At 44.0% G+C, this 25,533-nt stretch overlaps 1 protein-coding gene across 3 annotated transcripts in view; it reads left to right on the top strand.

The window, feature by feature from the left end:
• The window catches only part of CFAP70 (cilia and flagella associated protein 70), a 947,035-nt gene that overhangs the window by 354,491 nt on the left and 567,011 nt on the right, over nt 1-25,533 (top strand). For all 3 annotated transcript variants that reach the window (XM_069210675.1, XM_069210677.1, XM_069210678.1), the window contains 2 exons: nt 341-432; nt 24,700-24,760. In XM_069210675.1, the coding sequence (XP_069066776.1) occupies nt 341-432; nt 24,700-24,760 (153 nt within the window). The remainder of the gene's footprint in view (nt 1-340; nt 433-24,699; nt 24,761-25,533) is intronic.

The following is a 25,533-nucleotide window of genomic DNA, read 5'->3' on the forward strand; positions in this document are numbered from 1 at the left end:
CTCGTGCTCTAAGGTAACTATTGACAAACGCACTTTGGCACCCTTTGCTATCTTCTATGAACAATATATCTGGTAAGGTGCTCCAGGTCCAAGCAGACAGCTGGATATCATTCAATCACTTATTACTTAGATGAAGACTCCTACAATACGGAACTGGGACTACAAGTAAGTAACATTTTCTTCCATCCTACTCCCATGTTATGGAGCTGTGTCTAAGTTCCTTTAATCTCCCTGAATGTATCACACACAAGCCAACTGTCTAAGAAATTCTTGCATAATAATAACAGATACCCTTTGGAAGAATACAGCAATAAAAGGCTCTTTATTATATGTCTCACAGCAATATGTTGACTCTGGAACATATATTGTGCTGGAGCTCTTGCTGGACAAGCCCCTCGTACCCAAGCGTGAGCCAGAGGAGCTAGCAAGGCGGTGAGTGTTGGAGTTTTAAATTTTATTTTATAGCATTTTAATCTAACATGCTGCATTGGAAATAGTGAATGGCAGTGTATGGGGTTCCTTGTCAGAGCCTATCAGCAAACAAAGGTTTGGGAAAGGAGAGGGTTGGCGATTGATTTAAGAACAGCAAGGCAGAGATCTACGGTATAAAAAGGTAATGAAAGACCAAAGGCAACTTGGTACTTGTCTCCATGTCACGGTGGACCCCACGAAAACACCAAAAAGGAGCTCAAACATGTAGTCTAAGATTAGTCCTTAAGGTCAAAGGATGTGAAGGCTGGGATCCACTTCATATCCTCCCTCTACCAGCCCCTAGAATCAGCTCAAGAAAGGCCTTTCTATTATAAGGTAGAGAGGTGCATTAATGAAGTCTCCATGCTTGTTTTATTTTAACTAGAGCAATACAAAAGGATGGCCCGAAACCGGTCACAGGATGCTTGTTTCCAGTCCAGGGAGGACGTGGCGTGGCTGTTCTGGCTGAATTGTTCACATGGGATGCAGTTTCAAGACTGATTTGTATATGGCTGGGTCAAAACTGGGGAGATGTGGCTAGCAAACTAATGATGGTTTAAACCCATATCTGTGACTGTGGGTGAGTGTTTGAAAAGTTTCAACACTCTGTCCATCATTTTATTTTGTGGTGCTGCATTGTGCACCCTAAGTGGCTAGGGTATGCCCAGGCATAGGTCTCTTGCTCTCTGTGCCACTGGATTCAAGCTAGCCTGGCTGATGAGGGGTGATACAGTGAAATCAGTTGCAGGATGCTTGTTTCCGGTCCAGGGGGGACCTGGCTTAGCAGTTTGGGCTGGACTGTTCCTATGGGGTGCAGTGTCAAGACTGATTTGCATATGGCTGGGTCTAAACTGGGATGACGTGGCGAGCAATGACATGGCAAGCAAAATACCGATGGATTAAACCTGTATCTGTGACTGGGGGTGAGTGTTTGAAAAGTTTCAACACTCTATACTTCATTTTATTTTGTGGTGCTGCATTATTTTAAATAGATACAGCTCACAGTTTTCCGACAGATGTGCAAAGGGATCAGTAATAAATCAATTGAATATCATTCAATATAATTTGAAAATAACATGATAGAAAATATGACATATATATTAAATATAAAATAAATTCTAAAGATCTAGTACCCAAAAAAAAGGACAACCAGGGAAAATTATGCACTGGAGTAGTAGAAAAAAAGTGATAAAATAATAGATGTAGGCAAATCTCCAAAATGTGATTCTAGTTCTCAGTCAAGGGGTACAGTGTTTATCTCGTAATGTCAAAAAATCTACCATATCTGGTTTTGTGTCTTAACCACAGTGTGAATATTTTTTGACACCTGCCTGAAAGCCTCACAACCAAATTCTCAGTTTTGAATGTTTGGTAGCATATTCTCCACAACTTTTTGCGGTCGTGGATTTTGTGGTTAAGAAATCTTCAGGGTTTTTTTTCTTTTTAAAGAAAATGTAGGGAAACCTGCATCATATTGTCTCCTCATACACTGGCAAAAAAGGATTTACAAAAGATGGCATGCTGATACCAACACCCTGCAGGACCTTCCTCCACTTTTCTGATCTCAGCATGTTACTGAGGGAAGTTTGCTTCCTGTACCATAAATGTCAGATTTTTCTGCCTGGTTGTTTGAGGACATCTCATCATTTAATTCACTGGAAGAGAACTACAGCCTCTGAGGACCTTCCATCTAACACGTTTAGCTGCTTCTAACAGACAGCTGCAGAAACAGTCAAACGATGCAGAACCATATCACTAATAACCGTTGTTTTCTGTGCCTCGGATTTTCTCCAGTGAAACAATGCTGAACGATTTAGAATTGACTTCTGTCCTGCGTATTGACATAAAACATAGAATACCTACAACTCAATCAGATTTGGGTGGTTTTGGGATACATGACCTTGATTGGTCCCCTGTCCCCCTGCAAAGTAAAGGATATGTACGCCTGCCTTAAGTGGCCCAACTACAAGTGAATCTGGTATCATTACATTATTTTGGACTCAGCACATACAAAATCTTGAGTGCATGCTCCAAACATAGGCCCTAAATTTCCAATAAGGCCCAGAGCTCTAGATTGGGGAATAGACTACCTTCTGTGTCCGTGGCCATGTACAGTGAGCAGTGATAGCATACCATATTCTACATCATATTATCTTAATTGATAGTTATAAACGTTGAATAATTTCTCAGACACCTGTGTGGACCCCGGAACACATTATTTAATATATTTAAACTTTGAGAAAAATATAATAATAAAATCATTTTCCCTAAAGTCTCAGTGTAGTTTATCTGTGATGTATTTTCCTTCTGAATGATGCAGAAGAATGCTTGAAAACTATAACATAGCCTTTGAATGTGCAGCACTTTGTCATCGAAATAGGACTGTCTGCATACCTATAGCATGAACAGAAAATGCAGCGTGATAGGCTAACACTGCTAGAAGTTACAAAATATAGCCTGTTCCTCCTTTAAAAACCTCATAAGCACCCTATCCCATAATGCACTGTAGTTGCAGTTCTCCTGTGAGCCTCAGGTGTTTTTATACCTCTAAAGTATTACTTTTAATATTCAGCATTTGTAAAAAGCATTGCACTCAACATTTTGACATCCCTTCTGTCAAGTAAATTAATTTTTCCTATTTTTGACAGGATTTTCTGTTCAGAATGCCTTCTCTTTTTACCTAATGCCCATTGTATTGAAGAAGGAAGGCAAGCTATGATGCTCAGACAGTCCATATAGTGTATTTCTGATTGATACAACTACCTGTGGATTCCTCACCTAATGAATACCCCCATTGCGCCAGCACTCAACGGAAATCTTCTTCCTAGCTTCTGCACTTCGACGAGGACGTCACAGTTGCCCACGCGACGCCGTCTGACGTCATACAGGTAATAAGAGGTCCTCGCTGATGTGCCGACGTCAGTTCCCTTTTTTCCATGCCATTCGAAACGGTTATCTTCGAGGGAGCTACTGTTGCTGTTCGACAGTTACAGTGTGTTTTTTGGATCTATTTTTTCTTTGAGATTACAATGTCGCAAAGAAAGTCAGGATTCAAGCCCTGCCGTGAGTGTGGGGGCAAAATGTCGGTAACGGACCCACATTCTGACTGTTTGTGGTGTCTTAGTTCCGATCATGATGTTGACAAGTGTGATTCTTGTCAACATATGAATCCTAAGGCCCTGAAAGAGCGCGAGGCCAAGCTTTTTCTGGTGAAGTAGAAGAGGAAGGAAAAGAGACATCATCGAAAATCCTCGTCACCGAAGTCTCCTCGGCGTTATCGGGACTCCCGGCGTCGTCGAGAATCACGGCGCCGGTCGAGTAAAGAGAGGTCTCGGTTGAGGTCACCATCAACTCGACGTCGGAAGACTTGGGAAGTCAGTCCCACTGTCACTCCCCAGCCGTCGACGCCGTTGCCTTCTCCAGCTTCACCGACTTCGCACAGGTCATCGGGCCAACCACCTTCAGTGTTTGAGGTTCCGCAGCCTCAAATGTTTTCTCCATCGTTGCAGACGTCGAGACCGGCGTCGGTGTCGCCTTCGAACCAGGCACCCCAGTACCCGGCTTTCCCGGCCCCTGGAGCTGATAGTACCGCATTTTTAAATGCAATGTTTTCCATCTTCCAGCAGATGGCTCCAGGTGGTGGACCGGCTGGTCCTTCAGGCCCTTTGGCCTTCAACATGGGTGCTCCGGCTCTGCTTCGACCAGCACCCTTTATGCCCTTTCTCCCCCTGGGGAACGTGGGCTCGGCGCCGGTATCAGCTCCGGTGGCTCCTGAGACTTCGGCTCCGACAGCTTCGGCTCCGGCGGCTTCGATGTTTCAACCAGTGACGCTGTCTAGACTTCCTACGACTCCGAAGCAGTCTTCTCTCCATCCGGTTCCTCGTTCGGTGCCGAAGAGACCTATGGCGCCTGTAGACCCGGCGTCTGACGGATCCGAGGATCGGCGTCGTTCTTCGATGTCCGCTGACATCATGTCGACGCCGAGGATAGAGGAGAGGCTACACTCGAGGAGGCTTGCTCTCCGCCTCCTTGAAGAGCAGGAGTACCAGAGACAAAACCTGGAGGAAGGAGAGATTGAGGACTCTCGTGAGGGTCTCCATGGGCTGGACACTGCTAGTGGCCTAGATACTTCCCCCGAATGGGACTTGTCATCTCCTGGGGAGTATACAGAAGAGGCGGCCACTTTTCATTCTGTTATCAGGAAGGCAGCTAGCTTCCTTTGCCGGTGACTGAAGCCAAGCAGAATTTGTTGACAGAGGTGTTGCACCCGGCCTCTACATCGGCAGAACCACTTTTGCCGTTCAATGAGGCGCTGCTGGACCCTATTATGGAAGTCTGGAAGAAGCCGCTGTCTTCTTCAGCTGTCAATAGATCTGTGGCTAGTAGGTATCGGGCTGCACCGGCAGACCCAGGTTTTCTTACCAGGCATCCAACACCTGAAAGCTTGGTGGTCCAGGCTTCCTGCTCGGCAAGGTCTGCTCCTGGGTCTTTTCCATCTGTGCCCTCAGATAGAGACTCCAAGAAGATGGACATGGCGTCCAAAAAGGTGTTTTCTTCATGTAGCATGGCATTGAAGTCTACCAATGCTACATGTATTTTAGGAAGGTACATTTATGCCCTGATGGACGAAATTGCATCAACACATACGGAGGTCCCTCAGAGGCTATTAAGTCTGGTATCGGACGCTCAGACATCTGCAACTCAGGTTATCCAATCTGGGTTGGATACAACTGACTCGGTTGCTAGGGCAATGGGCACTGCTGTAGTTACGAGGAGGCATGCTTGGCTTCGTAACTCAGGATTTTCCTCAGATGTGCAGTCGACCCTACTGGACCTTCCTTTTGATGGGGACAAGCTCTTTGGTGCCAAGGCAGATTTGGCCTTAGAGAGGTTCAAAGAGAGCAGGGCCACGGCCAAGTCGCTGGGCTTGCAAGCCACTTCTTCTGCCTCCTCCAGATTTTTTAGGAGGTTTCGAGGATTTTGTTGTGGTTCCTCCTCATCCTCCTTTCGGTGGGAAATTCCAGCAGCCTACCTCTGCTCTCTCCTATAGATCTTTTAGAGGGAGGGGTAGGGTCCGTACCAGGGGAGCCACTCAGCAGCACTCTGCCTCTTCCTCTTCCTCTGGAGGGGTGCAGCAGGGGAAGCAGCCTTAGGCTTCCACCAATTCCCACTCACTCCATTCCTGTAGGGGGGAGGTTACTGAATTTTCTCCACAAGTGGGAGGTCATAACTTCAGACTCCTGGGTTACCAGCATTGTGAGAAAAGGCTACACCCTTCCCTTTCGGGAGTTTCCGCCCCCCATCCCGCCCCGCCCATCGTATTGTTCAGAAGAGCATCTCTTGTTGTTAGAACAGGAGGTTCAAGTCCTCCTTTCAAAGGGCGCGGTGGAGTTGGTTCCGGAGCAGGAAAGGGGCCAAGGTTGTTATTCGATTCCCAAGAAGGATGGTCGGTTGAGACCAATCCTGGACCTGAGGATCTTGAATTGGTTCCTCAAACAGGAAAAGTTCAAGATGCTGACCCTAGCTCAGGTGCTTTTGGCGCTGAACAATGGAGATTGGATGGTGCCTGTCGACTTGCAGGATGCTTACTTTCATATCCCGATACTCAAGTCGCACAAGAAGTATCTCCGTTTTGTGGTGGGGTCGCAGCACTATCAGTTTGCGGTCCTCCCGTTTGGTCTTACTTCAGCACCTCGAGTCTTCACAAAGGTGATGTCGGTGGTTGCGGCAGAGCTCAGAAAGAAGAGGATAGCAGTAGTTCCTTATCTAGACGACTGGTTGATCAAAGCCAGGTCTCCGGAGCTCGTGTTGCATCACCTGCAGTCCACAACCCAGTTGTTGTTCGACCTGGGCTTTTCGTTGAACGCGCCCAAATCTCACCTAGAGCCCTCTCAGCACCTCCTGTTCATAGGGGCAGTACTGGATACAACATTGAATCGAGCCTTTCCTCCGCCTCAGCGGGTTTAGGACATTCAGGTATTGGTTCCAATGTTTCAAAGTGGAGCGGTCATTCCAGTCCTCAAGGTCCTACGTCTGCTCGGTCTGTTTGCTTCGTGCATACTGTTGGTCACGCATGCTCGCTGGCACATGAGGGCTCTTCAGTAGTGCCTCCGAAGGCAGTGGTCTCAACACAAAGGGGATCTCGAAGGCTCAGTGAGAATCTCCAGAGATGCTGCCATGGATTTGAAATGGTGTATTGCGGACGGCAATCTTTCCCGAGGAAGGCCGTTCTCGCAATCTCCGCCTGTGGCCACAGTAATAACGGATGCTTCCACTCTAGGGTGGGGAGCTCATCTGGGGGACCTGGAGATCAAGGGGCTTTGGTCTCCAGTGGAACAGATGTTTCATATAAATCTGTTGGAGTTGCGGGCTGTACGTCTGGCTCTCAAGGCCTTCCTCCCATCCCTTCGCGGTCAGTCGGTTCAGGTCCTGACGGACAACACTACCGCGATGTGGTATATAAACAAACAGGGAGGGGTAGGGTCGTACCTTCTCTGCAGAGAAGCTCTTCAGCTATGGTCCTGGGCAAAGGACCATCAGATTTGCTTGGTAGCAAATCATCTGGCCGGAGTCTTGAACGTACGTGCGGACAGTCTCAGTCGCCATTTCTCGGCCGATCACGAGTGGCGTCTCCATCCAGATCAAGTCCGGCTAATCTTCCAGTTGTGGGGGTTTCCTCGGATAGATCTGTTTGCCACCCAGGAGAACTCGCACTGCCCGTTATTCTGCAGCCTCCAGTATCCGGTGCAAGGAGCTTTGGGGGACGCGTTTCAGATGACCTGGTGCGACCAGCTGCTTTACGCGTTCCCCCCCATACCCTTGATTCCTCGAATGTTGAGGAAAATTCGCCAAGACTGGCCCAAGTCATCTTAATAGCTCCGGATTGGCCAAGGAGGGTGTGGTACTCGGACCTTCTCCAACTCTCACTGTGCCCTCCGCTCCGTCTCCCTCTAAGGGCAGACCTCCTCTCGCAGTCGCAGGGGCAGGTTTTACACCCCAACCTCCAGAGCCTGCACCTTCCTGCCTGGAGATTGAACGGGGCAACCTGAGTTCCTTTTCTCTCCCGCCTGATGTAGTGGATGTTATCTTATCGGCTAGGCGACACTCCACTAAATCTATCTACGCTAATAGGTGGGCTAAATTTGTGAATTGGTGTGGAGAGAGGCATATTGATCCCTTACGTGCTCACTTGTCAGATATTTTGTCTTTTGCATTGACTCTGGCACAGAGGGGTTGTGCAGTGGCTACGGTTAAAGGATACTTATCTGCCCTGTCAGCCTTTGTTTGTCTTCCAGACCAGCCTTCTTTATTTAAATCTCCGATAGTGCTTAGATTCTTGAAGGGCCTTATGAATAAATTCCCTCCATCTCCTTTTGTTATGCCTCAATGGGATTTGACCTTGGTTTTAACTTTCCTTATGGGGTCCCCTTTTGAGCCTATGCATTCTTGCCCCATAAGATTATTGCTTCTTAAAACGGTTTTCCTGGTTGCAATTACCTCTGCAAGGAGAGTGAGTGAGTTGCAGGCTCTATCTGTAAAACCCCCTTATACATCTTTTTATGGGGATAAGGTGGTGTTGAGGACCAAGGCTGCTTTCCTTCCGAAGGTTGTTTCACCCTTTCATTTGGCCCAGACAATTACTCTATCCACGTTTTATCCTCCGCCTCATCCTTCAAAGGAAGAAGAGAGACTACCCCGCTTGGACCCAAGGATGGTGCTAAGCTTTTATATAGACAGAACAAAGGATTTCAGGCTGGAGGATCAGCTTTTCATCGGATACGTGGGAAAGAGGAGAGGAAAGGCAGTCCACAAGAGAACACTCTCCAGGTGGGTTGTTCTTTGCATTAAAATGTGTTACTCTTTAGCAAAGAAGGAACCCCCTGATGGTATAAGAGCTCATTCCACCAGAGCTAAGTCAGCCTCTTCGGCGATGGCTAGGGGTGTTCCTGTGGTTGACATCTGCAAGGCCGCAACTTGGTCATCCCTTCATACTTTTGTGAAGCACTACTGCTTGGACTCTGAGGTCAGAAGGGATGGCCATTTTGCACGGTCAGTGCTGCAGGATTTCTTGGTTTGACCATTCAGGCACCCACCACCGAGTGCGGTACTGCTTTGGGACTCTATTCATTAGGTGAGGAATCCACAGGTAGTTGTATCCATCAGAAGAACGAGTTACTTACCTTTGGTAATGACTTTTCTTGTGGATACATTAGCTACCTGTGGATTCCTCACGGTCCCACCCGCCTCCCTGTTGCCTGTTTCGTCTAACCAAGTAATTCTTGAGTGTGCTCCTCTTGGGTTTGAGGACTTGTATATATTCTGTATATATGTTTATATGTGTATATATAGTTCATATATTTATTTACTTGTTTTTTTTAACAAAGGTTGAATTCTCAGAATGATGTGTTTGTTTGGAATATCATTAAATATTACTATTGTTCTTTCATCTCAATGGCCTATTATTCTCAGGCATGTAAAAAATGTTGGTACTGACGTCGGCACGTCAGCGAGGACCTCTTATTGCCTGTATGACGTCAGACGGCGTCGCGTGGGCAACTGTGACGTCCTCGTCGACGTGCAGAAGCTAGGAAGAAGATTTCCGTCGAGTGCTGGAGCAATGGGGGTATTCATTAGGTGAGGAATCCAGAGGCAGCTAATGTATCCACCAGAAAAGTCGTTACCGAAGGTAAGTAACTCGTTCTTTACCATCAATCCAGACAAAAGGATGTGACATTTGTCAGAAAATGTCAAAGATGATTCTTAAAGACATGAGGTCTGATGCAAGATACGAAGGCAGATGAAGAGAGAAAGAAAAGAAAATGAATGGAAACATCAGCCCTTCATTATCTAGAGAAAAGAATTAGAAATCTGCAATGGACTCTCATAGAGGGATATCTAGAGATAGAAAATCTTCACGGCATCATCAACAATGCCATTCTCATTTACACTGTTCACTGACGTCAGGAGCATAGACATTGCCGTTGAGTGGTTTAGCCCTGACCTGTTCACCGTCCAAGGAAGGGTCAAAGTCAACGCACCATCATTACCGCTTGGTGTCCAAGACGGTGACAAAATTATCATCACCACCATCAACATTGAAGACTACAACAGCTCCAACTTCACTGCTGCCTCACTCTCGGTCAACGTAAAAAACTCACTGATCGACGTCGAGATCCCAACGTTCGGCATCAAAATCACACCACTCGACGTCAAAGACAAGACTCATTCAATGTCAAAAAGATGGCTCCATTGGCTCAATCATATACTACACTTCTTTCTATAAGGCCCATAACACCTGCAGACCATCCTTTATAGATTCCTCTAAGCACCTTGAATCTATCTCCAGTTGAAAGGTTTTCAAAAGCCACGTCATGTCGCCCATCAGAAAATGGAAAGTTACTCTCCGATTAGGGCAGTGCCACTCAGGGTGCCTTCTGACAGAGGATCCATGACCCCCTCATGCTCCAGATCAAGGTCAAGATCGATCATCTTATTGCACCTCCAAGCATTCATCCTATACTCCAGTTACTCCACCTCAGTCCCCTGCTAGGATTTCACCAGTGGGCAACATTCGTACAATTCAAAATGCATTAGTAAAGGTTTACGAAACTGAAAAATGTTTGTGAATAGACCTCATCCAACAGCATCTTTGATCTTAGAAACTATGCAGCCAAGAATGACTCAAGTACCTCTTCTTCCTCTACTTCCTTTTCTTCTGGATGTAGTAGAGAAAATGTTCCTTACTCCAGCCACAGTAAAGCCTGCTGTGCCAAGACTATTAAAAATGTTCAGGCCTCTGCAACCAGATCCAGATTTTCTAAGGACGGATCCGAAACCGGATTCAAGAATTGTACGGCAGTAGGGTGAAGACATGCTTCTGCACCTGAATTCATGCCTCCACCAGATAGGGAAAGCAAGCAAATGGATGACATTGGAAAAAAGATCTTTGGAACAGACTCCACCCATTTTTTAAATGTAAATGTTACTACCATGCTAGGCAGATATAATTGAGAAATCTGGGATGGAATGAAGGCCCTCATGTCCAATTTATAAACTCAATGGCAACAAGACTTCCTAGAAATGGTGAATGAGTGTTCCCTTAATTTCCAGCCAATTTATGAGTTCAGCAGTGGATGCAGTTGAACTCTCAGCTACATTATTCTGTCATGGCATTTCCATGTGAAGAACATCCTGACTGAGGATATCTACACTAAAGCCTGATGCCCAGATCGCAGATTTACTGTTTTGAGGTTCCTCTTCATTTGGGCAACATACTGTGGAAGAGATGATTAGGATGATGAATGAGTTGGAAACACTAAAGGACATAGGCCTTGAAGAACAAAAGAAACCCTTCGAACAGCAGTATGAATCTAGAGGCAGGTGATATTACTACCCATAGGTGGCCTTATCAATATACACAACAGCGGCAACCTCAAAGGCCATATCAAAGACATTTTCAGAAATGAAAGTCCACTCCAACAAAGCCTTCACAATCTAAATTCAAGAACTCATCACACACCAAACAAGGAGAATCAGACACTCCTTCAGAGTTTTCCACTTGTGGAGGGAGCAGTGATTTTTTTTTTCTGGAAGAGTGGAAAGCCATATCCTCTGACAAATGGGTTTTAAATATCATACAAAATGGGTATGCATAACTGTTCTGCTCCAGAAAAGAACAATAGTGAAAGTTCCCTCAGATCAGGTCATCAAAGGTATCTACTCAAGGTACTTTAAAGTCCAAAAGAAAAGTCTTTCCAAGCAGTTTCAGCCTATTTTAGTGTAACAGATTCCTCAACAAGTATATCAAAAAGGTAAAAAATCAGGATGCTATGTCTCCATCAAATATATCCACACATAAGCACAAAAAAAAAGAACTGGCTCTGGGCTGTAGACCTAAAAGATGTATATTTCTATATTCCAATAGGTCTTCATCACAGACAATTTCTAAGATTCCTAGTAGGAACAGATCATTATCAATACGTTGTGCTTCCTTTCAGCCTAAAATCAGCACCCTGAACTGTCTCCAAATGCATGGCAGCAGTAGGAGCACTTTTGAAAAAGAAAGGATTTTTCTGCATCGATACGTAGACGACTGGCTAATAAAAGTAGAGTCTCTAAAAAAGCAGAGAAATATTTCACAGTCACAACAACCCCATTATCCAAGCTGGGTTTACAAATGCATTTCTAGAAGTTGACCTCCACACCAGCTCACTGCCTCACGTTTTGAGGAGTAGAAATGGATACACAAAAGGAAAAAGTGTTTCTTTCGGAGGAGAGAGTATCATCAATCTAGACGAAGTGTGTAGACTTTATGCAGTAAGTCAAACCAACTGTCCGTCAGATAGCATCCCTTCTGGGATCAACAACATCCTGAATATTTATAGCCATAAACGCACAACTCTTCATGAGACCTCTTCAAATTTGTCTAGAGGATAAATAGTCACAAATAGCTAGTTGTTGGGAAGATTGAATTTATCTAACAGAAAGTGCACATCAATTTCTCACTGGTCGACCAAGTCTCACAAATTAATAGCAGGAGTAACTTTTCTGAAGGAAACACCCTCACAGAGTATCATCACATGCACCTCACTTTCAGGATGGGGCCCACATATGAACCACCTCACAATTGAAGGCCGATGGCCTCAAAATGAGAAGTCTTCTCACAGAAATTTGCTAGAGCTCAAACCTGTACATCTAGCTCTCAAGGCTTTTCTTCCATCTCTCTCTCTTCCAAAGATCCAATGATTCAAATGGACAGTACCACTACAGTGTGTTATGTCAACAACCAAGGTAGAACAGAATCAAGACAATTATCACTCCAAGCTCAGACAATGTGGCATTGGGCACTTGCAAGAGTGTTATCTATTACAGCCTTCCACATTCCTGGAATCCAAAATGTAGAAGCAGATCTCTTCAGTCAGTTTCACGAAGAAAACCACGAGTGGGTTCTCAACGAGGAGGTAGTAAACAACATCTTCAAAGAATGGTGTATACCAACATTAGATTTATTTGCCACAATACAAACCACAAAATGCAGGGTACCAGAACCATGATCTCTGGGCAATGCCCTTTTGATCAACTGGTCAACTCAATTTTCTACGCTTTTCCACCAATACTGCTCATACCACGAGTAATCCAGAAATTGAACATTAGAAGGATTCTAATTGTACAGGATTGACCGAGGCAGAGGTGGTACATAGATCTCTGGTTTTCCATAACACATCACAGATTCCTTCCACTCAGAGCAGATCTCTTATTCAGGCTCGAGGGACAAATTTTGCATCCAATGATCCAAGCCTTGAGTTTTGCAGCATGGCTCCTGAAATCACACAATATCGCTACTTAAATCTACCTAAAGATTCTTAAAGAGTCAAAGTGACCGCCAGCATGATCATGTTATGCCCTCAAGTGGGAACAGTTTTGTATGTGGTGTCAAAACAATGGCCATGATCCTATTAAGAAACAAGAGAAGGTCATTGTCCCGTACTTACTGCGCATGGTCAGATCAGGTCTATAATTTGCTTCAATTAAGGTCCACTTAACAGTGATTACTGCATATATAAAATCCCCAATGGAACACCTTTCTTCAAGATTCCTGTGGTCCCAGATTTTTTTGAAGGACTTTAAAACGTTTTTCTTCCAGTTAGGAGACCTTCTCCTCCTTGGAAATTAAACCTGGTACTGTCAAAGCTGATGGGCCCTCCATTCAACCCCATCCATAAGTGAACATTACAACATTTGTCATAAAAAAATATTTTTTAATAGGCATTACCTCTGCATGTTCTGTTAGTGAGTTACAGGCTTCGTCATCTTGGGAACCATTCACAATTTCCCATTTTAATAGAGTAGTTTTGCATACACACCCTTCATTTTATCTAAAGTGGTATCAGATTTTCATAATAATAAATCTATCACACTCCCTACATTTTATTGTAACCCCACTACAGCTGCGGAGAGAACTCTGCATTCTCTAGATGTTGAGTGCTGCATTTCTATTCAGACAAATCAAAAGGTATAAAAAAAAAATTAACTATCCTTTTATATACTATGACTCTTTAAGACAAAGCTTGGCTGCTTCTAAACCGCTTACAAATACCTGACAGCCTCAGTATGGGGTTCTTCTGTTCAGCCTGCTACTCTATTCAATGTTTATGACTATCAATGAAGATCCTACGATGCAGAAGGAAAAGTTACATACATTTAGTCCTAGTTCTGTATAGTAAATATCTTCATTGAAGTCATAAACATCCCTCCTTCCTAAAATGATTAACTCTCACAGGCAAACTTCCACTACAGTGCATTGTGAAATAGGGTGCGTCTGAAGTTCTTAAAGGTACAGGCATCTTTTGTATCTTCTATCCATGTTAGCCTATCGGGCTGCATTTTCTCTTCTTGCTGTTGATACACAGGTAACCTTTTTTCCATGATAAAGTGTTGAGCGTTCAAAGGCTATGTTATAGTTTTCAACTATTCTTCCATAGTATTCAGAAGGGAAAATACATCACTGAGTTTATGGAAAATTATTTTCAATGATGAACATTCTTTAATTACATTTTCCTCAAAGTTTAAATATATTAATGAAGGTGTTCTGGTTTGGGGCAAGCTGCGGGGAAATTATTCAACATTTATGACTATCAATGAAGATACCTAGGACTACAGGTATGTAACTTTTCCTTCTTACTGATCAGTAGTTGAACTGTCCTTTTTATCTGTTCAAGAATAAGAGTGCAATGCCCGCAGGCCTGCTCGAGTAAAGTTCTACTCATGTCATGACTAGACTCTGCGTAGACATCCCAGTGTGAATATCGAATGTGTGTCAATGTATAGTAGCAAGATTCAGTATTGTTTGCAAGTGCGTGTGTTTGCTGTTACCAGTGGAATCCATTTTCAATTACCAACGATCTGAAACGACACAAGATGGATGTTGTGAAACAGTCCCAAACAGTGAAAGTGTATTGGCTGCATTCCTTAGTAGAATAAGGCTGTAATTATTGATAGAGAAGTGTAGAGGGATGAATACAGGACTACCTTTAGAAATTTTCTGTGACATTTTTAGCAAGGGGTCAAGGATATTGCCTAGTTAGTAAAAGTCTTGCTGGAAAAAAACTGTGGGTCTGCCTATTACCCTGGGAGTTGCTTGCCTGCTGAGAGGGGAGAGCAGAAATCCTACCCATGAAGAGAAACCCAGCTGCCAAACTCAGTGTGACAAGTGGCCTAGAAGGAGCAGAGAAAATTAAGGAAAGTGTCCAGAAGAACTTTGAGACACCCAACTCCCCCCAGATCTCCATGCCCAAATGAGGAGTTGAGGACAACTGCCAGTGTCAGCTGCAAAATACAGACTGCCTAATTTGGAGACCACTGTGGAGAAAGACGCAGATGTCCTGTGTGGACTCTACCTTATACTTTCATGCAGTTCAACTTTTACATCAGTATCCTGGCCCAGAAGAGGGCGATCCTTCCACCTCAACTTCTGGAGCCGACCTCTGAAGATGTCTTAGTGGAGCCACTACCATGCCAGCCAGCTAACCAGGGAAAGAATGATGTGGGATTGCCTGAACAAGCCCTGTGAGCGTAAATGCTTGTCCAGTACCTCAACCATCATCCCACCTATGCTTGGTAAGCACAAGTGCGCACCACATCAGGTAGTATCATATGCCTGACAGACATTGACTGAACTTTTGGTGAACACCGTGACTTTTTATCAAACATTGCTATGACTGCACAAGAATTGAGTATTCATACACAGACTGACCTATGGGGCATAGCACACTAGCAGGCTGCTCAGATGCAACATAGTGAGCCTTAGTACATTTTAATTGTGACTTATTCTATGTCTTTATTTTGCAAGGTACCCACTAGCCATTGTTTTGCATTCCTGCAAATTTGCTTACTCCAGCTGTTGCTTACTCCACATAACTGTCCTCCCATTGCTGAAGAAACCCTCTGTGGACTCTTCAAAGCTTGCCAACTACAGACCAGTCTCTTTGCTCCCATTGTCACCCAAGGTCTTAGAGAACATCATTAACAGACACCTCACCGAACACCTCTACGACCACCAACTCCTCAACACCACTCAGTCTGGTTTCAGACCCAACAGCAGCTTGGAAACTGCCCTCATCACTGCCATGGATGACATTCCCATGACTCCGGATAGAGGAGACACTGCAGCTCTAAACCTCCTGGACTTCTCTGCAGCTTTTGACACAGTCTCCGACCCTATCCTCATCCAAATATGTGGATGATGCTTTTCAAACAATCAAGACAGATATGGATACAGACAAGCTACTGGGAGTGCTGCAAAAGAGGCAACAATTCTCCTTTATTTTTTTTTAGAAGGCATCACTAAGGCCTGAGAACTTTTAAATCAGAATGTCAGTCTTCCTTTCATCTCTGTAGACAGGGCTATCATACACAGAAACAAAACATCACTTCACATAACCAGCGACAATAAGGAGTAAGGCAGGAAAAACCTGGGTGGCCCACCTTCTAATACCTTTTAGCAAGGACCAATAAAGAAGATGTCAGACCCGATTGCTAATACATCTTGTCCAGCTCCTTGCCTGTACCAGTTGAGAGGAAAGGTGCAGAAATTCTTTGATGGCTGTAGTATGACATCAAAACATTAGGTGCTAGATATAGTGAATTTCGGACATACGATAGAGTTTGCATCATTATCACAAGTAGCACCTTCAAGCAAACAATGCCATTGTCATTTGGAGACCTTTGAGCAGGAAATGATATTATTCATAATAGCTGCAGTAGAGACAGTACCCCACAACGAAATGAACCTGGGGCTTTGTTTCCTCATTCAGAAAAAGAACTTGGACTGGTGACCTATCTAAGAAACTAAACAAATACATAAGAAAACAAACATTCAGAATGCTAACACTTCAGTATGTGCTACGATCCGTTACCAAAGAAGACTTCATAACCTCTATAGATTTGGAGGCTGCATACGTCCATCAGCCCATCCAGCACAATCACAGGAATTATCTGTAACCTCAAGTTGGCACCCAGGATTTTGGCAAAACGCTTGGTGCCTATAGTTGCTCATGTGTGCCATCAAGGGATAAGAGAATATCCATATCTTAACAAGTGGCTCATCAAAGCACATTTGTGAAAGCAAACAGTGGATGCATTCAGCCAAACAATAACTCTTATGCAACAATTAGGCCTAACTCTCAGTTACAAGATGTCAGTATTAGTGCCAGCAAAACATATTCAATTCTTGGGTGAGAAAATTTGTATGGACCACTTAAAGGATTTCCCATCCCTCTTACCACAAGAAATAACATCGAGAAGTTGGATAACAGTAATAAGACACAATATTCTTGTATCCTATTGTCCTGTATTTATTTTATACCTCAATGCCAACTAAGAATGAGACCTCTTCAATAAGAACTTGACAAACAGTCTGAACAAGTAAATGGCCACTGAGATGACTATGTTCAAGTCACAGAATGAATGAAACATGCTATGCTTTAGTGGAAAGACAAAGCCAACATCTATTTAGGTTAGGCAATGTAAGAGGTCACACCTTACCTCCATTTGATATTAGATTCCTCAAGAGAAGGTTGGGGAGCACAGTTGAAGAATCTCTTGGCAAGCAGATTATGGTCCCTGCAAGAACAAAACCGACACATAAATACGCTAGAGCTGAAAGTGTTGAACTTGCTAAGAAGCCTTTTTCACCCCCTAATACTCCAAAAGGATGTGAAGATAGAAACAGACAACAGACAAGTTAAAACTGAAAACAAAGAAGAAGAAAATAGACAATTGTCTGGGGAAGCACATAAATTATGGCATTGGGTCTTGTGACCCAAAATCAACTTGATAGTGCAAGAGGCCCCATGCTTGCAGAGGAAGATAGTGGACACCATCAGAAATTCAAACCAAGGATGTCCCATGTCGAAACGAACCATATCCTTATGGATTGCCTCCTGTATATCCAATTGTCATGTTGAAGCTGACAGTCCTCTGAAGTATAAGAATGGAGAGCACTGTATGAGAGGGGCATGGCAGCAACAGCAGCACTGTTTGCTTGAGTGCCACTATAGGACATCTGCAAAGCAGTAACCTGGTCGCCAACGCACATCTTTGCCAAGCACTATTATCTAGATGTCCACTCATCTGCTACGACAGCTGTTGATCAAGTAGTATTGCTTAGCCTTTTTTGATACATTAAGCCTCATTTCTGCCTAATTTCTTTGTCGTACTGCTTTCAGGGTAATTATTCAAGCATGTGCATCTATAAAAAGATTCTAGTGCTGCAGAAAGAAAGTTACTGATCTCTAACTACAGTTATCTCTCATTGGTAACTTTCATGAATTCACATTCACATTAGTTGCCACTACAAGCTACAAACATTTGGCAGTTGTAGGGTTCGAGTCTGCAGCCCTTCCACTTAATTGGCTGGCCTTGAGTCACATATTGAGATGGAGAGACTGAGGTAATCATTCCAACTTTGGTGGTAACTGAAATGCCACGCTGGCGGTGGTCTCTTGACCTCCGCCAGGGCGGCGGTGCAGACCGCCAAATAACGAGTGTGGCGGTTTGGCACATTTCCCCATTGCTACCGCCAGGGCGGTTGGGCCCGCCGGGCCGGAGACGAGCATCTCTGACCTGGCGGGCCACCCAATACTGCTGGCGGTATTCTGAGTCCCTGTTCCGCAAGGGATTCCATGGCAGTAGCACCGCCGCAAAATCCCTGGCGGAAAGGCTACCGGCAACAGGAATTTGCATTCCTGTTGCCAGTAGATGACTCCTCCCCCTCCCCCCCCACTCCCAGTAGTGATCCCCCACCACCCCAGTAGAGACCCCCCCAATCCCCCAGTTGATACCCTCCACCCCCGATCACCATACTGACCCCAGCCCCCAAATACACATATGCACACCCTGACACACACTCACATTCGCAACACCCTTACACTCACACACGCATCACCACAGTTACACACAGACACACACACACAAACACTCCCCTTCCAACCCCCCATTCATTACACACATACACACACTCACACACACCCATTCACACATCCCTGAGGGGACGGGACTCGGCTCTCCCACCGCCGGCCCCGCACCGCCACCAGGACATTGCCAGGCTGTGTTACAGGTCGTAATATGGCTGGCGGAGTCCTTTCGGCAGGGCACGGCCGGCGGTGGGACCGCCTCTGCACCGCCGACCACCAGCACGACTATTGGAGGATTTCCACCTAAATTGAGGCAGAAGTCCTTCAGTACTCGAAATATGGCAGTCAGAAGACAGCCAACACTGGCGATCCTCTGGCGTCCTTGACTTTGGCGGTCTCACCAGAAGACCGCCGAAGTCGGAATGAGCACCTGAGTGTTGTCTATGAAGGTTTATTCTTTGTTTTCAGTGTCAGTTGCTGTATTGAGAAACATTGACTATTGTGGGCCGCCAGCCTGCCAGGAGATAATTTGAGCATGTGAATACCAACATTGTCGAACCTTAGTTACAGTTAAGTAACTGTTTCTTAACCTTCACATCTTTGCAAGTTACAGTCCCGGAAACCCATCATTTGCATATATGTTTGCGCTCTGACCCTCTAACCTCTTCAGCCTTTTGTAGTGTGCATCAGTGGGTAGGCCTTACCACCAATTTTCTGCACGTGGCCAACACTCATTGCACAAGGCCTATGGCATGCACAATGACAGTTGGCCACAGGGCCTGGACTATGACCAAACTCTACTAATTTTGTTTAAATAATGTTTTATTCCATACCCCAGGGGAGTCCACTCAGTCATGCTACTTGGGCATTTCAGACATGGCACAGTTGACTGTTACAATCTGAATTAACACGCAACTTGCCGCTCTCTTATACTACAGAGGGGCTTTATCATGGCTACATTATCACTATAACCAAGATTACGATTGGACCCGACTCTGCTTCTCAGAGATTCCTGCATACTTTATTGGATCATCGAGTGAATATTTACTTAATATCATTACGTGCTACCTTACCTGGTTTTTACATACTTAAGTCTTGATAACGTCATCTAAGACGAAACACGAGTCGGCTTTCTTCTAATGCTGGAAATATTATGGCTGCCTTCTAATGTTAAAAACAATCGTTAATTGGATTAGTCATTTTTCACCAATAAATCGTACCTGTCCTGCTCAGTGAAGCAGACCCTTAATGGATAAAGTGGTGCTCTGGGTGCATTTATATGTTTCCAATATGTGAGAATGTCTCTACATACATTGTTTACTATTTTAGTAGCATAGTGTTTGTTGCCAATTGATTACACCGTACAGCAGATTGATTTGACACACCCTGTTTTAGGAGGTCCTTCCAGATTTTCTCTTTTATGACCAAACCAAGCCCCACTTTAAACACAAATTTCTCAAAACATACAAACTGATTTATACCAAATAACAGAAGGTATGCTTTCTGAGTAAAGTTCTGACTTTTTGCCAAATTTGGTGTAATTCTGTTAAGCTGTGTTTTCCTGATTAGAGGGACAACATTTTCAAATGAGTATTAACATATGACATTGCACTTTTGGAACTTCCTCCCTTGCTTGACAGATTGGCTCTAAACTTCCCATGAAGGAACCAATGTCAATGAACCTTTGTTTTGGAATATGTTGTGCAGATTTGTCACATGGCACCAAAATGATTAAAGGATGAAAGGAACACAAAATTCATTTTCTATGGAAACTCTGACTTAATTATAATTACACAGTGGTGACTGCCAATGTGTTATATATATCTGTCTGTGTATTTATATATTTCTACGTACATGAGTTAAAATAAAGTGTGTAGGAAAGTGTCCTTTTTTGACATGGTCACTTACACTTTTTGCTTAGTAATTGATGCAGTTTTGACTTAGAGTGCACTGGGTTCCTGCTAACCATCTTTCCCTAAAACTGTGCAATTGTTCCTCAACTGGCAATACCTTTGCCCCCTCTGTAAGTTCCTAGTAGATGGTACCCCTGGTACTTAGGGCATGGATCCAAAAAGGGTCCCCAAGGGCTGCAGCATGTATTGTGCCACCCTCAGGGACCCCTCACCTAGCACATGCAGACTGCCTTTGCAGACTGTGTCTTGGTGCAACTAAAAGTGAAAACATGCCACAGCGCACAGCCTCTGTGCCATGTCCCCTAACACTGTGCACAATATATGTAAGTCACCCCTCCAGCAGGCCTTACAGCCCTAAGGCAGGGAGCATTATATTACATGTGAGGACACATCTGCACAAGCAGATATTTCCCTGCTATGTCTTTGTCTGTTGATTCTTAGACATAGTGACTGAACAGGGAATCCATTGTAAGTGCATGTGCTGGACACTGGTCACTGTGAGTTCCCCAGCTATATGATGGCTTCACCAAAAACAGGGCTGTTTGGTATCAAATATCTCGTATTATTAAACCCTCATTGATGCCAGTGATGGATTTATTGATACATGCACCCAGTGGACACCTTAAAGGTCCCCCCTGAAAACCTTCCGATTACCAGTGTGCGGACTGACTAGTTTTAGCGAGCCTGCCACCACAAGACATGCTTGTAACCCCCAAGGGCGAGAGCCTTTGCTCTCGGGCAGTCTAAAACAAAGCCTGATCTGGCAGAGGTGTTTATACACCTCATCCAATAGGATGACCTGAGAATCTGCATTTCAAGGCAAAGGGTTTCAAAGCAGCCCACCATCCTTAGTATGCTTCACTCAAAAGAAAGATGCCGACCCCCCTTCCCCAGGGTGCATTTGGCCCCTGGACACGCGGGAAATGCAGTATTTAGAGAGGTGTATCCCCCTCAGGTCAGTCCCACTACTAAGGTGTGCTGCCTGATGTGGATACAACATTTCGAAGTCTGCCATCTTGGTGTTCACAGATTTAGGAATTCTGGGACAGGGCTATGCCCACTTCTTGTAGGAAGTGATCATATAGGGGTTATAGTGACCCCCAAGGGTAAATAGTTAATTGGCTACTACCCTAAACACCCCTAAATTCAGTATTTAGGGAATTCCCTTGCACCAGGAAATCAGATTCCTGCTGACCTACGAAGAAGAAGGACACTCGAGCCGCGAAAGCAAAGACTGAGGAAGAAGAACCTGGCTGGGCCCCAGCCCTGTCAGTCTGTCTGCTGTTCCCGCTGATTTGTGCCAAAGTCGACTCATCTTGCAAGCTGCTGTGCCTACAACAAAAGGAAGGACTGCCTGTCTTCAATAAAGAACCAGGAACTCAAGGAACAGCAGAACTGCTTCCTTGCATCTTGCAGGCATCCCAAGAGACCTGAGAAGAATCTGGACCTTAGAAACCTGACACTGGAAAGTACCACTGCACCTGTGCAACTTAGCCCGAATTGAAGTGTGCCAACGTGGTCCTCAAGCCCTCCAGAGACAGAGCCACTGTGAACTCCCCCATGCCACCTTTAGCCTCTGCGTGCAGGCCCCCTCAACTGCGAGTACTCCTGGTGGAGAAAAGCTAGTGTCTCAAGACACCTTTGCATCCGTCGCCTCAGGCCTGTGGAGAAGAGGACTTAAGGTGTCCCCACATCTAGAGCATTTCAAGACTTGAACCCACCTGTTCTCCTTGACTGGACTCCCTGACCAAACCTGAAGCCTCTTTTCAACCGGACCGATCCCCATTGATTAGCACTGGGCACCCAATGCCATACTACACCTCTGCATCCAGCCGCCCCAGTGACGCCCGGTGTGACCTGTTGGTGTGGTCCGTACCCGTTCCCAATACTTACCTTAAGTCCAGGAGATTAGTCCCATAAGTTGCTTACTATATCTGTTTGGAGTATTTGTTTTTCCTCCATAGGATAACATTGCAGATTCCAAAAATTGCGCTGTCGACTTTTCAAAACTGTAAAGATTTGTCTTACAAAACATACTTACCTGATCGTATGGATTCTGGTGCCTAAGCATATATAAATATACTTGTTACTTTTGTAAATTGGTGTGGATCTCTTTATTGAATTGTGCATCTCATTTATTAACTGTGTGTGTATTTGCAGGTGTCTAACACTCCTCTCTGATAAGTTGTTTTGCTTTTTGCTAATGACCGAGCTGAAATACTCACGCACTGACAAAAACTCTCTGGAATGCACTTCTTATTATTTCACTACGCAAGGTTCCTAAAAGTAGATTAGCATGTTGAAAGCACACGTTTAAAAATAGTCACAACAATGAAATGAAGACATACACGAATGATTCTCCACTGCAATATACACAGCAAATATATGTATCTATATTATAATGCAAAGCAAATAATTAATAAAAATGCATCACCGTAGGGCCTGCCAGGTTCTTCATCTTTCTCCTGCCAGCAAGCTGATGACCCCGTTCAAGTGCGAGAAAGAGAGATCTCTACCCTCACGGGAAATCTATATCAGGCATCCAACATCTGAGTCCTGATTGAGGTCTCTGAATCTCCTACTGTCAATCTGGGTCTCTTTTATATCTTAAAATACTGAAGAAGGAGCTTTCTGGGAAAACCCCTCAAGTTGATTCAAAATGCTAACTAGTTTAGGTACACTTTGAAACTAACAAGTTGGGATTTGGCACAATCCCAAGATGTCAAGTCAAAGCAAGGCCGTTCCCTGCCGTCTGAGTGCATTTTTATCAACCAAAGCCCTTGTTAGGAAGAGGTACGAAAACAAGACAGACAACGTCGAAAATCACTGGCAGCCTTTAACATGGCAGTGTCTAATGCTAAGATAAAGGCAATAGGCAGAATGAAGCTAAGGCTGAACTGAATACAAAATGTAGTCTGTAACTGGTGATCACTAGTGTGACGGTAGACAGCCAAGCCAAGTGCAAAGCGGTGCAACACGAAGTCAGTGGTCAAAACACACATTTCACCACATAAGCCCATGGCTGCTCACCCACACTACCCCCTAAAAGAGCACCTTGGGATTGCCAGAGGAAGCCCCTGTCCAAAAGTAAGGGAACTCCCTGGAGACTCTGTACGATATATCTCATTTGATATATCATATAAAGAGCCAACTTCTTACAAACAGAAGTTAATATTACGTTAATAGTTATAAAGTTATTAATTTAAAGATTAATTTTGAAGCTAAAGAATTAAGATGTTAAATAAGTGTAATTGGTAAAAATAATTTGAAAGTTAACATATTAATTTATAGTATAATAATTATGCAGTTAATACAATTAACCAGTTATACAAGAGTTACTGTTCTTTTTTAATTCAAAGTCTTAAATAAAGTACACAATAGTACTTTAATTAAATATATACAAATGCCTCTACAAGCACTCACAAGCACAGAAAAACAACTGGGTCTTGAAGAAAGTGAGTAGAAAAGTAACCTAACAGGATGGGGATATCCCTTCTTAAGGATGAATTCCCTCACCCTCCAGAGGTGGAATGCTTCATCATTGGGGATCTCCTCGCACTGTGACAGCTGATCACAATGTGGGCTACAACTCCTTCACTGAGAAGGAGGAGATCTTTATATGTTTTCAAAGAATATTAGGGAGCCCTTTCGTGAGCTGCAGGGTGGTGAGGTGTGCAGTTTAGTGGTAGTTAAAAGTGACTCCAAGATATGCATCCAACTTTATTCATTGGTGCCCTGGGTCAAGGTTAAAAGAAAAACACTGCAGAGGTTGATTAACCCTGCTTGGGTGTGTCACTGGAATAAGTAAACATGTTTCTGCCTTTCAAGCCCTCAGAAAAAGGTGTAACTGCATTTGACCGGGCCTGTGGAAAACATAAATAAATATATATATATATTTCACTTACTTTCAGTGATGTAAAGTAGAAGATTTCCCAATGTAAAATCGCTCCCAAAGTACTCTCAGTGATATAATGTGATTCCTGATGTAGTGGTATGTATAGTAACAAATTACAGTCATGAGAAACTTATGAATTAAATAGCTGAGTGCTGCGGTTTTCGTCACTATGCAAAATTATGTTTTCCTACAGGTAAGGAAAGTAATGCTGGCTACCCTTGTTCATTGTGGTGTCATCCACGATCTCTGCTCAGTTTTGTGCTCCCCTCTGATATGTAAGAAAACAATGTTTTTCCATACTGGTCAGTTCTTCAAGTAAGCTGCATGCAGTTAAATCTACCTTTGCTGGATCCACCTGTTTTTTAAGCTCTGCACCTGTACTCCGCATCTGCTTAAATAGCCCTGACTGTGGTAGCACAAGGCATTACTATCAAACTTAAATGCCTTAAAGACAACACAACTACCATGCGTCAGTTGGGACTCTCAACATCTCCTTTCTTATTCTTAGAGTCAATGAGCTTCTACCTCCACGACCACAACTGATGCGCCGCTCTGCAGGAGCCAAGAAGGTAAGAACATGTATTACATAGGCTCTCCCCTACTGGAGTTCTGTGCTCATACTGTTGCAGAGCATGGCAGGATTCACAGGTGAGAATTCAGTACTAAACTGCTCCCCAAAAAGATTTTCTCAGCAGATGTTGAAAGGTTGAGGGAGCATCATATGTTGTGGGCAGTGAAAGTTAACACTACAATGGATTGAAATGTGGATCTTCAGACTTTAGAAAAAAAACTTTCTTCACCTTAACCTGCCTCGCCTGGTTACGCTTTGTTTTAATATAACAGAGGCTTATTTGCTTGCAGTTTCCAGATGTAGAAAAAAGGTTTAGAGATGTCTCCGTGGCTCCTGGTTGCTTTTGACATATCCACAAAGAATACATATTGTTTCTAATTAACAAAAGGCACACATGTATTGAGTGTTTTTTTTATTATTTGAAGTTGGTAACCATTGATACAGTACACCTTCTCATATTTATGCTTCGAGATTGGTATTTTGAGCTGAGAATTCATTGACATGTGCCCCATAAAACATTTGCTATGCAGGTATATGCCTTTTACTTTGAATATCCATGTAAAGTTTACCACTCTAATAAAGAATTTCTTAGTTTATTCAAGTACTTGTTTTAAACTTCATATGGCACAGTTTGTGTCTTTACCATTACCTACATTGACAAATAAGTACCCCACCTCCATCATGATAAGAATGTAGCATGCTCAGTATATTGTTTGGATGTTTTTTACTTGGAAACAACCCCTCTCCTGACCAAACCACTAACAGCAATTC

The sequence above is a fragment of the Pleurodeles waltl genome, chromosome 10, assembly GCF_031143425.1.
Source record: "Pleurodeles waltl isolate 20211129_DDA chromosome 10, aPleWal1.hap1.20221129, whole genome shotgun sequence".
Taxonomy (NCBI): domain Eukaryota; kingdom Metazoa; phylum Chordata; class Amphibia; order Caudata; family Salamandridae; genus Pleurodeles; species Pleurodeles waltl.